At 38.5% G+C, this 17925-nt stretch overlaps 2 protein-coding genes and 1 pseudogene across 2 annotated transcripts; all 3 read left to right on the top strand.

Annotated features, from left to right (window-relative positions):
* Window positions 1–3038: 3038 nt before the first annotated feature.
* Window positions 3039–6539, top strand: LOC141818631 (cyclin-L1-1). Its single transcript, XM_074706087.1, has 7 exons — window positions 3039–3272; window positions 3368–3508; window positions 3600–3769; window positions 5355–5625; window positions 5717–6005; window positions 6132–6167; window positions 6253–6539. Exons 1-7 carry the CDS (start codon window positions 3039–3041, stop codon window positions 6336–6338), a joined length of 1227 nt encoding a protein of 408 aa, XP_074562188.1. The 3' UTR covers window positions 6339–6539.
* Window positions 6540–8369: 1830 nt separating this feature from the next.
* On the top strand, window positions 8370–10284 carry LOC141818623 (CBL-interacting protein kinase 6-like). Its single transcript, XM_074706082.1, has one exon. It carries the CDS (start codon window positions 8589–8591, stop codon window positions 9867–9869), a length of 1281 nt encoding a protein of 426 aa, XP_074562183.1. The 5' UTR covers window positions 8370–8588; the 3' UTR covers window positions 9870–10284.
* Window positions 10285–10375: 91 nt separating this feature from the next.
* On the top strand, window positions 10376–17649 carry LOC141821522 (uncharacterized; annotated as a pseudogene).
* The last annotated feature ends 276 nt before the right edge of the window (window positions 17650–17925 follow it).

The following is a 17925-nucleotide window of genomic DNA, read 5'->3' as shown; positions in this document are numbered from 1 at the left end:
GGGAAAACGTCAGCGCACCGGTCTGATGGGAATTCGAGGATATATTATGGGAACGGCCATTGGAGCATATCCTTGTTTTCAAATTAAAGACCGAAATAAATAAATAATTGATGGGGATCAGTTAATGATTAGTCAAACATGTCGATTTAATTTAAGCACCTGGAGTTTCATTTTTCAATTTTGCCCCTAATTTTTATATGTGTAAATGGCAATATGTGAAATATTTATTTGTTAAGTAATAAAGGAAAAAACATCAAATGTTTGACTAAGAAACAAATTTAATAATCGACACATCTGGAAGGTTGCTTATTTATTGGGACACATAGGGCTGTCAAACTCATGACAAGGCAGATTAACCATGACAGACCCATCATATGATGGGACGGGACGGACTAACCCATCAATTTGAGACGGATTGAAAAATCTCCAATCCAACCCAACTCAAGGCGGGCCGCGGGTTAGACGGATCAATTCACGGATCTGTTAAAAAATAAAAAAAAATTTTAAATTTTTAAATTTTTAAATTTGAAGTATAATTTAAATTGATTAAGTTGAAAGATTTAAATTTGAATTATAATTATATTTTAATTTTAAAATTTAAAATAAATAAATAAATAAATTTTTTCGACCTGCGGGCCAACTCAAGCCCGTCGCGGGCCCACCCACGCGGGGCGCGGGCCTAGACGGGTCAATCCACCTCAATCCATCTTAAAATTGATTGATAAAATTTCAACCCAATCTGTCTAAATTACTTGGCAGGGTGGGCCAATTCCGACGGGCCTAACCCAACTTGACGGTCGTACTGACTAAGAAACAAATAGTCACTTTAGTCCCTAAACTTTGAAAACTAATAAGTCAAGGGCTGAATACAAATAATTTTTAAAATTATTTTAGAGATAGGAAATGGTCAAAACGTTGAATAGAAATGTAAACGGCGGTGGAACTTGGAAATGCAGCGCAGTCAAACAAAGATTATGCAACATTTGAATTTTTTATTATTATGAATGGACTATTGAATTGTTTTATTTTTAAAAAATCACCAACAAATCGAATTGGAATTATTGTAAAAAAAAACTCAAAAAAAAAAAAAAAAAGAGAACAATATTATTGAAAATGAAAGAGACAATCTTTAGTTTTGCCTATATCGAGTTCCATGTGTAAGAAGAAGAGTGATTCAAAGAGGAGCAATAAAATTTAAAGTTTGGCAATGATTTCCAAGGTGAAAAAATGAGTAATCTTCCTGTGTTTTGTTTCGCAAATTTTGTTGTCAAAAATTTTTTATCACAAAATTTATCGTAAATTTATGATAAAAAAATATTTTATCGTAAATTAACTATGAAATAATTATTTGTTACAATTTTACAATAGATTTTTTTTCATGAAACTATGATAAAATATTTTTTTGGTCGTCAAAATTTGATGACAAAAACCTGATTCATCACCATCAACTTGATCCGAACTCATCTGACTTACTCGAATTGACATCCCTACCTAAATACAATAGCCTAAGACAAATCATCTATCCCTAAATGGATAGTTTACGTTTAATTGCAATTTGATTTAGATTTAATATCTATCCAAGTAAGTTATCTTTCTTTTTCACCTATAAAAAAACATCACATTGCACAATCTTTCCTAAACACCAAGTTTTATATCATTTATTTATTTATATTAATAAAGTAAAAAATGAATCAAATTCTTTAATATGATTAATTAATTCTTTGTGAATATATTTTTGAAAACAATCTTTTTTTATAAAATTCAATTTGATTAACTAAACTCTCTAAACACTTATATAATCAATTGGGTGGGATATCTGGAAGGAAAAGAAAAGTATTCTTCTTCTTCTACTTAGTGTTTACCCATCCAAGAAACGCAGCACAATACTTGTGACTATAAAACTTTATTTTTGTAGTACAAATAGGATGGCAAAGAAGGATGTATTCACATTAAAATTGAATCAGAATTCAGTTCTACGAGTTAAATTTATCAAAATCAAATCAAATTAAATTTTTTTAAACTAATTAAAGATTAAATTTTTAAATAAAAATTAAATAAATTAAATCAATAAAATATCAATTAATTTAATTTTTAATCAAATTAATTAAAATTGTTAAATTAAAAATTTTTTAATTTTTAATTAGAAAATTTTTTTAAATTAATTTAATTAATTCTTTTATTCAATTTAATCAAATAAAAAATTTTAAAATAAAATTCGAAATGATTTAATTTAATAACCGAAATAACCTAACAGAATTTTTAATTCGGTTGGTTTTAACGGAATTTTTGCATCCTATTTATGCTGCAGTGGAATTCAATCTCGCTCCGGTTACGGTTGAATTTCCCAATCTCTGCAGTTCGCTGTCGCCGTGATCTTCGCCGGCGGTACCCAAGTACCTCTGCGCTTCCCAAGCCCCGCCGGTAAACCTCCACGCCGTCACTCGGATATTCTTTTAGGTCACCTGCGAACGGAGAAAGCAGGGGCGACGGCCAAGTTTGTTTTTGTCTGCGGCCGCGACACACTCTAGATAGATATCTACAGGTGCGACGTCCACTTTCTACAATCTGCTATTTTTGGTATTTGATTTGTCTACCGAAAAGCATAGTTTTGTTTTGTTTTATGTTCTATCTTCTCTCTCTAGGGTTTTTGGTGTTTCTGTTTATCCCCTTCCAAGTTGGTTGTTAGATTTGATTTGTTTCCTGATGTCGTGCTGTTCTTCTACTTTGATCCTCTCTTGTCACTCTCATAACCACGTATGACAGTATGACCATCCATTGATGAAGCAATCGTCTAACTAACCTGTCCATTTAAGCTCCATACTGAATTTGAAATTGTGTCAGTGTTCCAGACGATGTACTTTTTTATTCTCTGTAAACAAAGTAATTTCTTTGGTTTCCAGTAGTTGGATGATTCTCCATTTTGTATCTCTAACTCGATTGGACATGAAATTGTTGCCAAATCTATATTTAGTAATTTTGATGTTGTAATGAAAGATTTTTGCTGATCCAGTTATAATAACTATTTGAAATTTCATAGGATGATATATACTGGGATTGACACCTTCTACCTCACTGAAGAGCAGTTGAAGAGTTCACCATCAAGAAAAGATGGCATCCATGAAGAGACAGAAACCACATTACGAATTTATGGGTGTGACCTTATCCAAGAGAGTGGCATTCTTCTTAAACTGCCACAAGCCGTAATGGCAACTGGGCAGGTCCTTTTCCATCGTTTCTACTGCAAGAAGTCCTTTGCTCGCTTCAGCGTTAAGGTGTGAATCTCAAGGTTCAAATTTTCATTTTTTGTTTAGGATATTTTATAATTATATCTCTCACCTTATGGAATTTGCTTTTTGTGAATTATCAGAGGGTTGCTGCGAGTTGTGTATGGTTAGCATCAAAGTTGGAGGAGTGCCCCAAGAAAGCAAAGCATATTATTGTTGTCTTCCATAGAATGGAATGTAGAAGGGAAAATTTGCCAATAGAGCCTTTTGATTTCCATTCTAAGGCAAGTGCAAGTGTTTCTCTGTTTAGTGCTTTGTTCTGCTAATTAATGAGATTTTTCTCATATATTATTTTCTTTATTTTTCTTGCAACAGAAATATACAGAGTTGAAGAATGATTTGGTTAGGACTGAGGGACATTTACTGAAAGAAATGGGCTTTATTTGCCAGGTTGAACATCCTCACAAGTTCATATCTAACTATCTAGCAACACTTGATGCTTCTCCTGAGATGAGGCAAGAAGCCTGGAATCTGGCCAACGACAGGTACTATGCAGTTCTTTCATCTGAAAGAGTGTTGATGTTCAGTAAAGGCTTGAAAGTTAGCTATTGCATTGAAATTGATGATATTCTTTTTATTTCCGTATGTTTCATGCTCTAGAAATATTTTCAATATAAAGTTGATTTGCTGTACTCGTATCATTTTTTTATTATTTCATTTGCATATTCCAGATACATTAACTGATTTATAATAGAGAATTCACAGGTTTAAGTTGCCATATTATATACATAGGCTGTCAGCTACAAATAAAAAATTCTTCTTTGAGATATCTGGGAATACCTTTTGAAAGTTAAGTGCATTTTAACAAGTTTTATATATTTCTGACACATCATCTGATCTATATAAAGCATTCACAAGTATAAAATTATGATATAGCTGCCATCTACAACTATGAAATTTTAGTTTTGAGTTGCCCGGGCATGTATTTTAAATGTTTAATAGATTTGCATTCTGATTGAGGGTATCATTGTCCTGAATGGCTGTAGATGTGTCCCATCTTAGTACTTTGTTTTTTAAACTAAAAAATTAGTCAATGTATTAGAGGAACTAGATAGATAAGTAGTCGTGAAATGCAGTAGAAGAATTTGCTTTAACAAATAACTTCTAGAACATAGTTTTCCTATTAGAAGTTAAATGCATCTCAACAAGTGCTAAATTCTGAACAAGGTTGTTCTAGAATATTAGATCAGCTTAAAAGTTTATGGGAGCTAATCTAGTTAGTTGAGTTTCAAGTTTGTCATAGTGAATGAAAAACTTGATTTAATAAATAACATATGATAATTTTTACAAGCTAGCCTCTTTTTTTTTTTAGTTTAGTTAGTTATTTGTTTAATTCAAAACACAAACTTCATCCTAGTTTAGTTAGTTATTTGTTTAATTCCTATCGTATACTTGTCTTGAACAGTCTGTATTCTTTCTTCTCATTTGAAGATTAACCAATATGAGGGAGTGAGGTTGGTATAGATGACATGACCACTAGGGACAATTCAGCTTGAATTTGGTATAGCAAGGATTTCGGGAATGATGTAGTTTGAGACTTCTTTGAGTAATTACATGGTAATGGATTGACATACAACCATATGGTTGTTGTCTTTCATGGTAACTGATTACTTGGATGGAAGATAAATTGAAAGTTGGTTGGTTGGAAAGGCAAAAGACAAAGGACTTTGTAAGATGATATCTTTATGGTTTCCAAAATTACATATGGAGCAATTTATTTCATTTATGTCTGACATCTTTTTGTCACTTTACCTGCTCTTGCCTCATATTTTCCTTCTTGCCAATTCACTAGTAATCATACCCAGTCACTAATAGTAATGTTAATTGTCTTATGTGGGACTAAATCCAATAGCATGGGCAATTGATGCCTCTTTAACTAAAAGGACGAGAAAAAACAATATAAACATTCTTATTTTTCAAAGTGTATATTCTTCTTTTTCACAATGCTTCTTATGATATCACTAAGTTCTGTTTGTTTTGTTTTTCTTTTCCTCATCAAGACTGCCTATTCTTCATTCTATTTGAAATATATGGTTTTTGACTAAACAATATTTTCTTTGTACCTACTAGTTTGCGGACAACCCTTTGTGTGCGTTTCAAGAGCGAAGTGGTAGCATGTGGTGTTGTATATGCTGCAGTCCGCAGGTTCCAGGTCCCCCTTCCTGAAAGCCCACCCTGGTGGGAAGTTTTTGATGCAGACAAAGCTGGGATCGATGAGGTTTGTAGAGTTCTTGCACATCTCTACAGTCTTCCTAAGGCACAATGTATTGCAGTCTATAAAGATAATGATTCTTTCACTTCAAGAAGTAAAAATCCAGACCAACAGGCTCAAGTTCACAAGGTATTGAATCGAAGCAGCTTCTGTACTTAGATTCTGTAAACTAACATGAATTGTGGCTGTCATTAACAGACTACCACATGTTCTTTGGTAGGAGAGTCTACTCAATGGTGAACCCAAGGAAACATCTACTCCCAAGTCCAAAGCTCCGACTCCTGATGGTAGTTTGCCAAAAGAAACAACTGTAAAAGCATCAAAGATTGATCAGAAGGTTGATGTAGATAGGAACCGTGACAGAGATAGGGAGAGGACAAAGACCAGAGAACGTGATAGCAGGGGACGGGATTCTGATTATGATGGTAGGAGTCGAGACTTGGACAGGGATAGAGAGAGAGACAAGGATCTAGAGCATGAAAGAGAGCGAAGACATCATCGTGCCAAGGGTATAGCAGATAATTTTATTTTTTAGTGATTATTTTGTGAACATTTAAACTTCCATCAGTGCAGGTTCCTGCAGTAATTAACATGAATTGTTCTTTGATCCATTTTATGTTTCTCATCTTTTTCAGGGCATTCAGAGAAATTGAGGCATCACTCTTCGCGAGGTACATTTCTGAGCTCTTTGTAAAAATGTCCTGTTGTATATGAATGTAGAGTTTTACTTGGCCTTTTTGTGAATCTTTCTCGCAGATCGCAGCGAATACCATAGTTCTCGCTCCTCTCGTGAGAAAGATCGATACGAGAAAGATAGACACAGACACCATCCTTACAGATGACTGATAGATGCATGGTGGAGCCATACTCTGTTGGCAAACACTATCACTGGCTTACCAACTGCATAAGTCGATTGAGAAGCTGTAGCTGTGCTTTCCAAAGTATAATATTAAATCTTTGCTGGATCTGCACCTAGTGCGAGCAACATAGGGATTTTATTCGAAAAATAATACGCTATATGAAAAATATAGTATGAAATTCAACATGACACACTCAATTGTATGGATGTGGTTCTACATTACATAATTGCATGTGTGTATTGAGTTTCATACTATATTTTTCATGTAGTGTATCATTGTTCTTTTATTCAATGTATCTACTGTAGGGGAAGAAACATAGAAGAGAGAGAGAGGAGAGGAAGAGAGGCAGGGATCTTGTTCAATGTGTCTACTTCATTTTTCTTTTATAGAGAGAGCAAGAAGGAGATAAAAGGGATTAACCTTAGCTCATACAAACTCACTTCCACTCCACTTGTTTCATTGTGCCCAAGTCGCATCTCTGCCTTGCTCATGCCTCACCTCGCCTTGCTTTGCCCATTGCTTCACTCAACATTATGCGCTACTTCACACTCAGGTGTCGGGGTTTATCAATTCCCGGTCAATACATCGTGGATGGTTCCAACACCGATTTAAGGATTGCCGACGTTGCGGATACGCTCTTGATATGGGGTTGCGGTGAGAGGTCCAGAGACTTGCAAAGTACTCAGAAAGTCCATGTCGCATCTCTACCTTGCCTAGCGTCGTGCTGACAGTGTCAACTTCACTCATCGCCTCACTTGATATTATGCACTACTTCCACCCTTAGTGCTGAGACTAATCGACTCTAGAGGAACTAATGAAAAAGAATTGTCTAATCTCATCTGACCATGTCATGGGCAATTTAAAGATTTTGATAGAATAAGGGAAGGATTCCACATTTAGTGCCAAAGTGAATTCAAAAAAATGTTTACTATAAATTCAAAGTAAAAGAACCTTGGTCTTCTCTCCACATTTTATGTTGCATTTTCATATATTTTTAATTGAATTTCTTTCTTTTTCACCTATAAAAAAAACATTGCACAATCTTTCCTTAAACACCAAGTTTTATATCATTTATTATATTTATATTAATAAAGATTTGTTTATGAGAAATTATAGATTGCATGAAAATATAACATTGTAAAAATATAATATGACACTATATTACATGGAGATAAGACCCAAATCTATTATATAGTCTATATATTTTTAATTGGATTTAAATTTGTTACTAATTTTTATTTATGAAAAATGATAGATTACGTGAAAATACAGTATATATAATTTATACTTTGTGAAAATGAGATCAGATATGTAATGTGTTATATTATATCTTTGTTTATATCTTTGTTTATAGTTGCTCTTTGTTTATAGTTGGTTTAGATTCAAGGCACTAAAAGTCAATAACTCATCTCTGATTTTGAAAGACAAATTTGATGCGACATGTAATTTCATTCACGTGCATGTAATGTAATGTAGTATATGTCGATGGAAAACAAAGCCAAGTTCCAAACGAAAATTTTACCAGTGGAGTAGGTGCGATTTGTCCTTGTCAAAATGTCACTATTACACCAATTTTCTTCATTAATGAGATGTGTATTCAATTTATTAAATTATTAAAAAAATAAATAAATGCATAAAACTTAAATTTAATATTTTTTTAATTTAAGGAAGTCAATTTAAAGTCTCCCACTAGTTGTTACCAGTTGGAGGATTCACTGGATGCAACCAGAACGTTAACATCCAACTCACCGCCTTGACCTAAATGATGAGATCAATCTGACGGTAGGGATTCTCCCACGTCATCAAGCGAAATTCACCACGCCGTTTCCACGGTCAGAAGTTGCGCGTGCTCACACCATCCCGGATCCTTCCTTCCTTCCTCTCTACCGTTGGATCTGAATCCCATGGTCCAGATTTCACCTCCTCTTCTTCCTGCCCTCTTCCTGCGGCCGCCTCTTTCCTCCGTATAAAGCAGGCCTGCGGAGCAGAGCTCACCCACACGCACACCGCCACCGCCGCCGCCGCCGCAGCCGCCGCCGCCGCCGCCGCCGCCGCCGCCGCCGCCGCTTCTTCTCGACAGAGTTCTCGCCGTCCAAGTCTAGCCACGGGGATGCAGAAATATGGGGAGGACACAGTTGGCATCTAATCTCCCTGCTGCGAGAGGCGGCTCGCCGGACGGAAGTTCTTCGAGGATTGAAAGTTTGAAAGGTCCCTCTTTTTGTTGCCTTGGCGATGGAGGACTGCGGTGGTGGCGGCGGCGTCCTCCAAGGCCGCTATGAGCTCGGCCGCGTTCTGGGCCGCGGTTCCTTCGGGAAAGTCCACCTCGCCCGCGATCTCTGCTCCGGGCGGAGCGTGGCGGTCAAGGTGGTGGACAAGGCGACCGTCGTCCGCGCAGGGATGATGGATCATCTTAAGCGCGAGATCTCCGCCATGCGGATGGTCCGCCACCCCAACGTGGTCGCGCTCCACGAGGTCATGGCCACCCGATCCAAGATCTACCTCGCGATGGAGCTCGTCCGCGGTGGCGAGCTCTTCGCCCGCGTCTCCCGCGGCGGGCGCCTCGGCGAGTCCGCCGCGCGCCGGTATTTCCGTCAGCTGATCTCCGCCGTCGATTTCTGCCACCGGCGCGGCGTCTACCACCGCGATCTCAAGCTGGAAAACCTCCTCCTCGACGAGAACGACGATCTCAAAGTGGCTGATTTTGGGCTCAGCGCCCTGACCGATCCCGCTGGAGCAGATCGGCTCCTCCACACCTTGTGCGGCACGCCTGCGTACGTCGCCCCGGAGGTGCTACTCCAAAGGGGCTACGACGGGGCCAAGACCGACGTGTGGGCCTGCGGCGTCATTCTCTTCGTCCTCCTCGCCGGATTCTTGCCGTTCCGAGATGACAACGTCATGGCGATGTACAAAAAGATCTGCCGCGGTGATTTCCAGTGCCCTCCCTGGATTTCTCCTGGTGCCCGTCGCATCATCGTCAAGCTGCTCGACCCAAATCCCAACACCAGAATCACCCTCGCGAAGCTCATGGAGTCTTCGTGGTTCAACAAATCCGCCCCGCAGAAACCAGAGCAATGCGAGGAAGAACCGATTGCGGCGCATCTGGCGGAGGAGCCAGAGAAGCTGAACGCTTTCCACTTGATATCCTTCTCCGAGGGCTTCAACCTTTCTCCTCTGTTCGAAGGGGCGAGGAAAGAAGGGATGAGGTTCACGACGAAGGAGCCGGCGAGCACTGTGGTGTCGAAGCTGGAGAGCGTAGCGGCGAGCACGTCGGGGAAGTTGCGGGTGACGAAGAGCGGCGCCGGCGGGGTGTGGATGGAGGGAGAGGACAAGGGGAGGACGGGGAGGCTGGCGATCGCCGCGCAATTCTTCGCGCTGGCGGAATCTGTGCTCGTGGTGGAGGTGAGGAAGGACGACGGCGACACGGTGGAGTACCAGAAGTTCTGCGCCGACGAGCTCCGGCCGGCGCTCGAAGACATCATGTGGTCGCCGAATTGCCAACCTGTCGTTGCCTGATAAAGAATCCTAGTTCGTCCTATAGTTCGTTTACAGTTAAATTCTTCTTTCTTTCTTGCGTTTACAGTTGATTCATGACAATAAATTTGGAATTTATTCTGACAAAAAAATGATAAATCCGTCAGTCTCGTGGATTCAATCTAGATGTCCAACATCTTTTGATTGCGTTCTCCATTTAGAGCGTTCTCTATTTAGAAGAAAATTCTTGCAAATACGTCATAGCTAGGGATCGAACCACGAATCCTGGTTACAACCTAGATGTTCTACCATTGCACTATTGGTCCGGGGATTGGAATTTATTCTGACGATTCTTGTGAAAGGAGCTTCTATCATCAAGATTTCTGAGATCTCAAAATTTTGCTATCATGTAGCATGGAATTCTTTAATAAAGATTTGCTATCGTGTTAATATTTTACTATGAGCAAAAGAATACTTTGCTTTACCTATAAAAAAAAAAAGAGGTAAAAAAAAAGAGAATACTTTGCTTTGCTTGTGGCTATGGCAAATGAAAGATGCTGATGTACATATCAAAACTAGTTTGCTTCACTATCATCATCGATCGTCTCCACCATTGCATAAACCCATTCAATAGCAAAGAAAATAAGAAGCAGAAGAAATCATGTTTGTGTTGGTGGAATTGAAGCATCTATTGCTGGAGGTGCTACCATCGCCTGCCATGATGGAACAAGGCCGCTTGTTGTGTATCCAAAACCACTTGGCCATGGTCTGTGATAGCCTTTGGGCTATCAATTCAATGATCGTCATCCCAGATATGGGAGTGCAGTATAACGATTATTTACGATGGATGAAGTTAGATTGGATGCTAGATGTGCCGGCAGAATTCGCAGATTGGGAGAGAGATGTGGCTGCAACAGTCATCGATGTGGAAGAGTTGCTCGATCGAATCTTGAATTGGGAAGCAAGTTTGCATTGTTTCATTCTGGGCAACACCCAACAGGTGCACTTTCGCCATGGTATTCTAGTGGAGCTGAACGAAATGTTGTGCAACTTGAATTCTCTTGTGCTCAGAGGAACTGCAATGGGTCTTCATAGAAATCCCCTGGGTTCCATGAACCCACTCCGAGAAGACTACTCAATGATCCTTCAAAATGAGGTGGTGGGAGAGAGGAAGATCTCGAGAAACTCATCGCAATCTTTCAACAACAACAACAACAACAACAACAACTAGTCCGTCCAACAACAATGGCGATGATAGCAACCCGTTTGTGATTGTCATAGTTGGCGAAAAAGGGGTTGGGAAGACGACCTTGGCACATATAATCTACCACCACACTTGGATTCGTCAACAATTTCATCATCGCATTTGGGTGGATCTACCTCCTGTTTCGACATTCAAGATGATTAATATAATCGGAAAAGCATTTGCAAGGTCTATAAACAATGAAGAAGAATATTGTGATCAGAAATTACATCTAGAGCTGCCGCTACAAGCTATGTGGAAATATATTAATGAACAACTCGATGGAAGTAGATTCTTGTTGGTGCTTCATTGTGAAGATTTGGCTAGTTTGACGCAACAAGAGTGGAATGAGTTGAAGAACATCCTGTTGTGTGTGGGCGGGCCAGGAAGTGCAGTCTTGGTCATCCTCAAATCATCAACAGAAGAATCAGTAAGTGATATGGGTTTTCTAAATGGGGCGAAGGATGTTACAACATACTGCTTAAATTCCTTATCTGAGGATGCATGGCTGGAATTATTCATGAGACAGAAAGCAACGACGATCCCAGAGAACGATGAGCTTATTCCATTTGCTAAGCAACACTTTCAAAACTTGATTGGTCAAACTTTTGGGGCAAAGCTTTTTGGATCGTTAAGCCATAATATTCAGGCAACACTTTCATCCCTTACCTGTTATACCATAAGGAATTTATATGCTTAGGAATTGGCCACTTTTCATCGTACGATTACTCCAATATCAACACCTGTTTGATGCTGATACTGATAGTGATAATGATTATGATGTCATCTCACACATGTTGATCTTGAATACCTGATACCAGCTGAAGGCCTCAAGCAGGTTGGCTGGAGATGAAGATTTTTTAAAAATATATATTACATTGGGATTATCAGCAATACTGATTCCCAGGATGGTCTACTTGCATATGAAGGTTCCCAAAGATTCAACTACTATTCCAAGGCATTGTCGCTATTTGTGTTTGAAAATTAATCCTAGAGCGATACCATTTCGACTGCCGACCATGCCAGTTGAGGTGAGCAAGAAGCTGATAGCATTGATTTTACAAGAAGGCGAAGATGAGGCAGAAGATGATGAGGAAATAACACTTCAAGTTTATGAAAAAAGGCGAACTAAAGCAGCAACTGCAATATCAAAGTTCCTCGACAAGATGTTGGTAAGACTCATACATTTGCGTATATTAGTTGTAGAAACTAGTATGATCCAAAGGCTACCCAATGAAGTTAGCAAGTTGGTTAACTTGAGATACCTCCACCTTTCAAAGCTTAAGATGGAATTACTTCCGAAATCACTTTTTTACCTACCTAATTTGCGAATTTTAAGTTTGCTTCACTGTGAAAAGCTTCAAAAGATATCTGAAGGAATCCATGAGCTTAAGAAATTGCAGATTTTGAAACTAGCTTATTGCATCAAACTTCAGCAGTTACCAAAATCTATAATGAGACTCAAAAACTTAGAAGTGCTTGATGTGGAAGGTTGTTGTTGGCTCAGCAAGCTCCCAGAGGATTTGGTCTGTTTTAAATCACTGAGAATCCTCAACGTAGCAAAATGTGCATCCTTGTCTCAAATTCCTTATGGGATCGAGCAATTAATTGACCTTCGTAAGTTGTTAGGAATATTCGTGGGTGTCGATGGAGGTTTTGGGCTCGCACAGTTGCAAGCTTTAACAAATCTTCAAGAAATAAGATTACGAAACCTAGAACGAGCAGAGGAGACTCAAACTGAAGTGTTGATGGGCCAACAAAGTCTTCGGACTTTGTCATTGCATTGGGGTGGTGAAGAAACAAATGAGAGTTCTGAATCAGCTACACCACTGCAGGTACTCGAAGCTCTCCGACCCAACATGCATTTGGAAAAGCTAGAGATCATTTCTTATAAGGGAGTGGAATTCCCTACTTGGATGAGTAAACAACAACTTGTTCGTTTTGATTCTTTAGTTGAGGTCAGACTCATCAATCTCAGGAGGTGTTCTACATTACCATCACTTGGTCAACTTCCTCGTCTTCAGAAGCTTGAGATAAGTGGAATGGATTTAATAAAACACATAGACGATACATTTTACGGCGATGGCAACATATTTCCTATGTTGACAGAGCTCACTTTCTCAGAAATGCTTGCACTAGAGAAATGGTCTGTGCCGAAAAGGGAAAATACTAAAAATTTTTTAAAGCTTAAACAATTGACACTAATTCAGTGCCCAAAACTCAAGGAAATAGATCTTGGTTCTTATGTGAATATTTTTTTAGAATGAGAGTGTGGTTGAACAATAAGACAATATGGTCTGTTGAATTTTGCAATTGGAACCTCCTCCAATACATTAGAAAAATAGAGATAGTCGGGTGTCAAGAGCTAAGGTGTCTACCACAGGGTATGCAAAGCTTAAAGCATCTAACTGATATGACAATTAACAGCTGCAACAATTTGACGACTTTGGTAGCATTGGATTCACTTGATGTCTTGCGCATATATGCTTGCCCAATGCTAGCATTCAACCTCGAAGCATTTACAAAACTTATGTGGCTTACAATTAAAGATTGCCCAAAGATGCAAATGTGAGTATGATCTTCATCTTCTTGTAGATTCATTTACTTGCTCCTATGCTTCAATCAAACTAGTTATTTATTCTCTTCTTCCTTATTTGTTGTTTGTTTCTACCAATTAGATGTTATTTACCATCCGATCTCTCTCTCTCTGCCATTGCCTAAACTCATTCACTAGCAAAGAAAATAAGAGGTTGAAGAAATTATACATGGCGGTGTTCTTGAATTGAAGCATCTATTGCTGCAGGTGCTACCATCGCCTGCCATGATGGTACAAGGCCGCTTGCTGTGTATCCAAAACCACTTGGACATGCTTTGTGATAGCCTTTGGGCTATCAATTCAATGATCGTTATCCCTGAGATGGGAATGTTGTAAATGATTTTCAAATTGGCAGATGTTGGGTAGGATATATAGATGTGCCTATAGAATTTGCAGATTCGAAGATAGATGTGCCTGCAGAATTTGCAGATTGGAAGACAGATGTGGCTGCAGCAGTTACAGATGTGGGAGAGTTGCTCAGTCGAATCATGGATTGGGAAGCAAGTTTGCATCGTTCCATTGAGGTGCGCTTTCGCCATGTTATTCTAGTGGAGCTGAAAGAGATGTTGTGCCACTTGAATTCTCTTGTGCTGAGAGGATCTGCAATGGGTCTTCGGAGGGATCCTATGGCTTCTATGAACCCACTCCGAGAAGACTTCTCAATTGTCCTAAAAAATGAGGTGGTGGGTAGAGAGGAAAAGATCTAGAGAAACTCATTGCAATCTTTGAACAACAACTAGTATCATCCAACAACAATGGCGATGATAACAACCCGTTTGCCATTGTCATAGTTGGCAAACTAGGGGTTGGGAAGACGACCTTGGCGCATATGATCTACCACCACACTTGGGTTCGCCAACAATTTCATCATCGCATTTGGGTGGATCTACCCTGGGTTTCGGCATTCAAGATGATTAATATAATCGGAAATGAATTTGTAAGGTCCATAAACAAGGAAGAATATTGTGATCAGAAATTACAGCTAGACCTGCCGCTACCAGCCATGTGGGAATATCTTAATGAACAACTCGATGGGAGCAGATACTTGTTGGTGCTTTGTTGTGAAAGTTTGGAAAGTTTGATGCAACCAGAGTGGAATGAATTGAAGAACTTCTTGTTGCGTGTGGGCGGGCCAGGAAGTGGAGTCTTGATCATCGACAAATCATCAACAGAAGCAAAAGTAAGTGATATGGGTTTTCTGTATGGGATGAAGGATATTACAACATACTGCTTGGATCCCTTATCGGAGGATGCATGGCTAGAACTATTCAAGAGACATGCAGCAACGACAACCCCATCGAAGCAGGACATATTAGAGAATGATGAGCTCATTCCATTTGTTAAGCAACACTTCCCAAAGTTGCCTGGTCAAACTTTTGGGGCAAAGCTTTTTGGATCGTTAAGCCATAAAATTCAAAACTATCACCAACTTGTTGTTAATGCTGATGCCAACGTTTGGATTATGAATTATCCATTTGTCATGTACGATTACTCCAATACCGTCAACTACTTGATTCTGATACTGATGATAATGATAATGATTATGATGTCATCTTACACATGTTGATCGTTGAATCCCTGATACCACTTGAAGGCCTCATAAGAGATGAATCTTTTAAATATATAACTACATTGGGATTTTCAGCATTTACTGTCACCCAGGATGGTCTCCTTGCATATGAAGGTTCCCAAAGATTCAACTACTATTCCAAGGCATTGTCGTTATTTGTGTTTGAAAATTAATCCTAGAGTGATACCATTTCGACTGCCGACCATGCCAGTTGAGGTGAGCAAGAAGCTGATAGCATTGATTCTACAACAAGGAGAAGGAGAAGATGATGAGGAAATAACACTTCAAGTTTATGAAAAAAGGCGAACGAAAGCAGCAACTGCAGTATCGAAGTTCCTCGACAAGATGTTGGTAAGACTCATACATTTGCGTATATTAGTTGTAGAAACTAGTATGATCCAAAGCCTACCCAATGAAGTTAGCAAGTTGGTTAACTTGAGATACCTCCACCTTTCAAAGCTTAAGATGGAATTACTTCCGAAATCACTTTTTTACCTACCTAATTTGCGAATTTTAAGTTTGCTTCACTGTGGAAAGCTTCAAAAGATATCTGAGCGAATCCATCAGCTTAAGAAATTGCAGATTTTGAAACTAGCTTATTGCATCAAACTTCAGTGGTTACCAAAATCTATAACCAGACTCAAAAACTTAGAAGTGCTTGATGTGGAAGGTTGTTGTTGGCTCAGCAAGCTCCCAGAGGATTTGGTCTGTTTTAAATCACTGAGAATCCTCAACGTAGCAAAATGTGCATCCTTGTCTCAAATTCCCCGTGGGATCGAGCAATTAATTGACCTTCGTAAGTTGTCAGGAATATTTGTGGGTGTCGATGGAGGTTTTGGGCTCACACAGTTGCAAGCTTTAACAAATCTTCAAGATATAAGTTTACGGAACCTAGAACGAGTAGAGGAGACTCAAACTGAAATGTTGATGGCCCAACAAAGTCTTCTGAACTTGTCATTGCATTGGGGTGGTGAAGAAGCAAATAAGAGTTCTGAATCAGCTACATCACTGCAGGTACTCGAAGCTCTCCGACCCAACATGCATTTGGAAAGGCTAGAGATCATTTCTTATAAGGGAGTGGAATTCCCTACTTGGATGAGTAAACAACAACTTGCTCGTTTTGATTCTTTAGTTGAGGTCAGACTCATCAATCTCAAGAGGTGTGCTACATTACCATTCCTCGGTCAACTTCCTCGTCTCAAGAAGCTTGAAATAAGTGGCATGGATTTAATAAAACACATAGACAATAAATTTTACGGTGATGGCATCAAATTTCCTTGGTTGAGAGAGCTCACTTTCTCAGAAATGCTTACGCTAGAGAAATGGTCTGTGCCAAAAAGAAAATATGATGAATTTTTTCCAAAGCTTAGGCAATTGACACTAATTCAGTGCCCAAAACTCAAGAAAATAGATATGCTTATTAATGCTACAACAATGAGAGTATGGTTGAACAATGAGACAATATGGTCTGCTAAATTTTGCAGTTGGGACAACCTCAAAAACATTCAAAGAATAGAGATAGTCGGGTGCCAAGAGCTAAGGTGTTTGCCACAGGGTATGCAAAGGTTGAAGCTTCTATGTCAAATGACAATTAACAGTTGCAACAATTTGACGACTTTGGTAGCATTGGATTCACTTGAAGTCTTGTACATATATGCTTGCCCAATGCTAGAATTCAACTTAGAAGTATTTACAAAACTTTGGAGGCTTACAATTAAAGGTTGCCCAAAGATGCAAAGGTGAGTGTGATCTTCATCTCCTAGTTGTAGATTTCATTTAATTACTACTACTATGCTTCTATTCGTACCAACGATATATAACTGTTGGATTAATTATTGCTTCAATCAGAGTAGTTATTTATTCTCTTCTTCCTTGTTTGTTCTACCTATTAGATGTTACTTACCATTACTGCATAAACTTATTACTTAGATAATTAAATAAAAATTAACTGACTTGTATGATTAGTGATATAATATGTTTGTCAACAAAACTTAATAGTAATATGAAATATACTAACTTGTATGATTAGTAATTGATCCCATGTACGACATACCATTTGCTTAGCCATTGGACATATTGAAATACAAAAAAAATTAGAAATTATGAAATTTATTTGTTCTTTTATTGTACTTGGATGTTTGACTATGTATCAAAGTGTAGTGCAAAGGTTGAAAAATCAAACCAAGATTCATATCCTCAATTTAATGTTATCAAAGCAAATTATAATACATGATTAATAATTGTTTATCATTTCAGTTATCACGATACTTGGAAGGAAAAAAATGAGAAACGACGACAAGAAGAAGGAGAAGAAGAGGAACGACGATGGGCAAAAGAAGAAATAAAGAAACAAATATTGGCAACAAGTAGAAGAACAAGAAGAAGAGGAAACGATGGTTCGAAGAAGCAATGAAGGAACGATGGAGGGCAAAAGAAAAGAAACAATGGTCGGCAAAAGAAGAATGAAGAAGATTGACAATGCAAGTAATTCTCTTCGCCAAATTGAATGATTCTACTGGACATATTACAAGCAACAGTCGATTTCAAGTGACAACATAAGAAGAATAGAAGATCCTAATTGACATTGATATGCTAGTTTGAATCATATCTTCTTAGTGTGTTTTAATTTGGTTAATCATCTAGTCTATTTTTTATTTTGTGAAATTAATGTGTGTTATTGTGAAACCCT

The sequence above is a fragment of the Curcuma longa genome, chromosome 2, assembly GCF_044706935.1.
Source record: "Curcuma longa cultivar G26 ecotype Majalengka, Jawa Barat chromosome 2, ITB_CL_G26_1.1, whole genome shotgun sequence".
NCBI lineage: Eukaryota > Viridiplantae > Streptophyta > Magnoliopsida > Zingiberales > Zingiberaceae > Curcuma > Curcuma longa.
The sequence above is the reverse complement of the archived record's forward strand: the minus strand, read 5'-3'. Positions and strand labels throughout refer to the sequence as shown.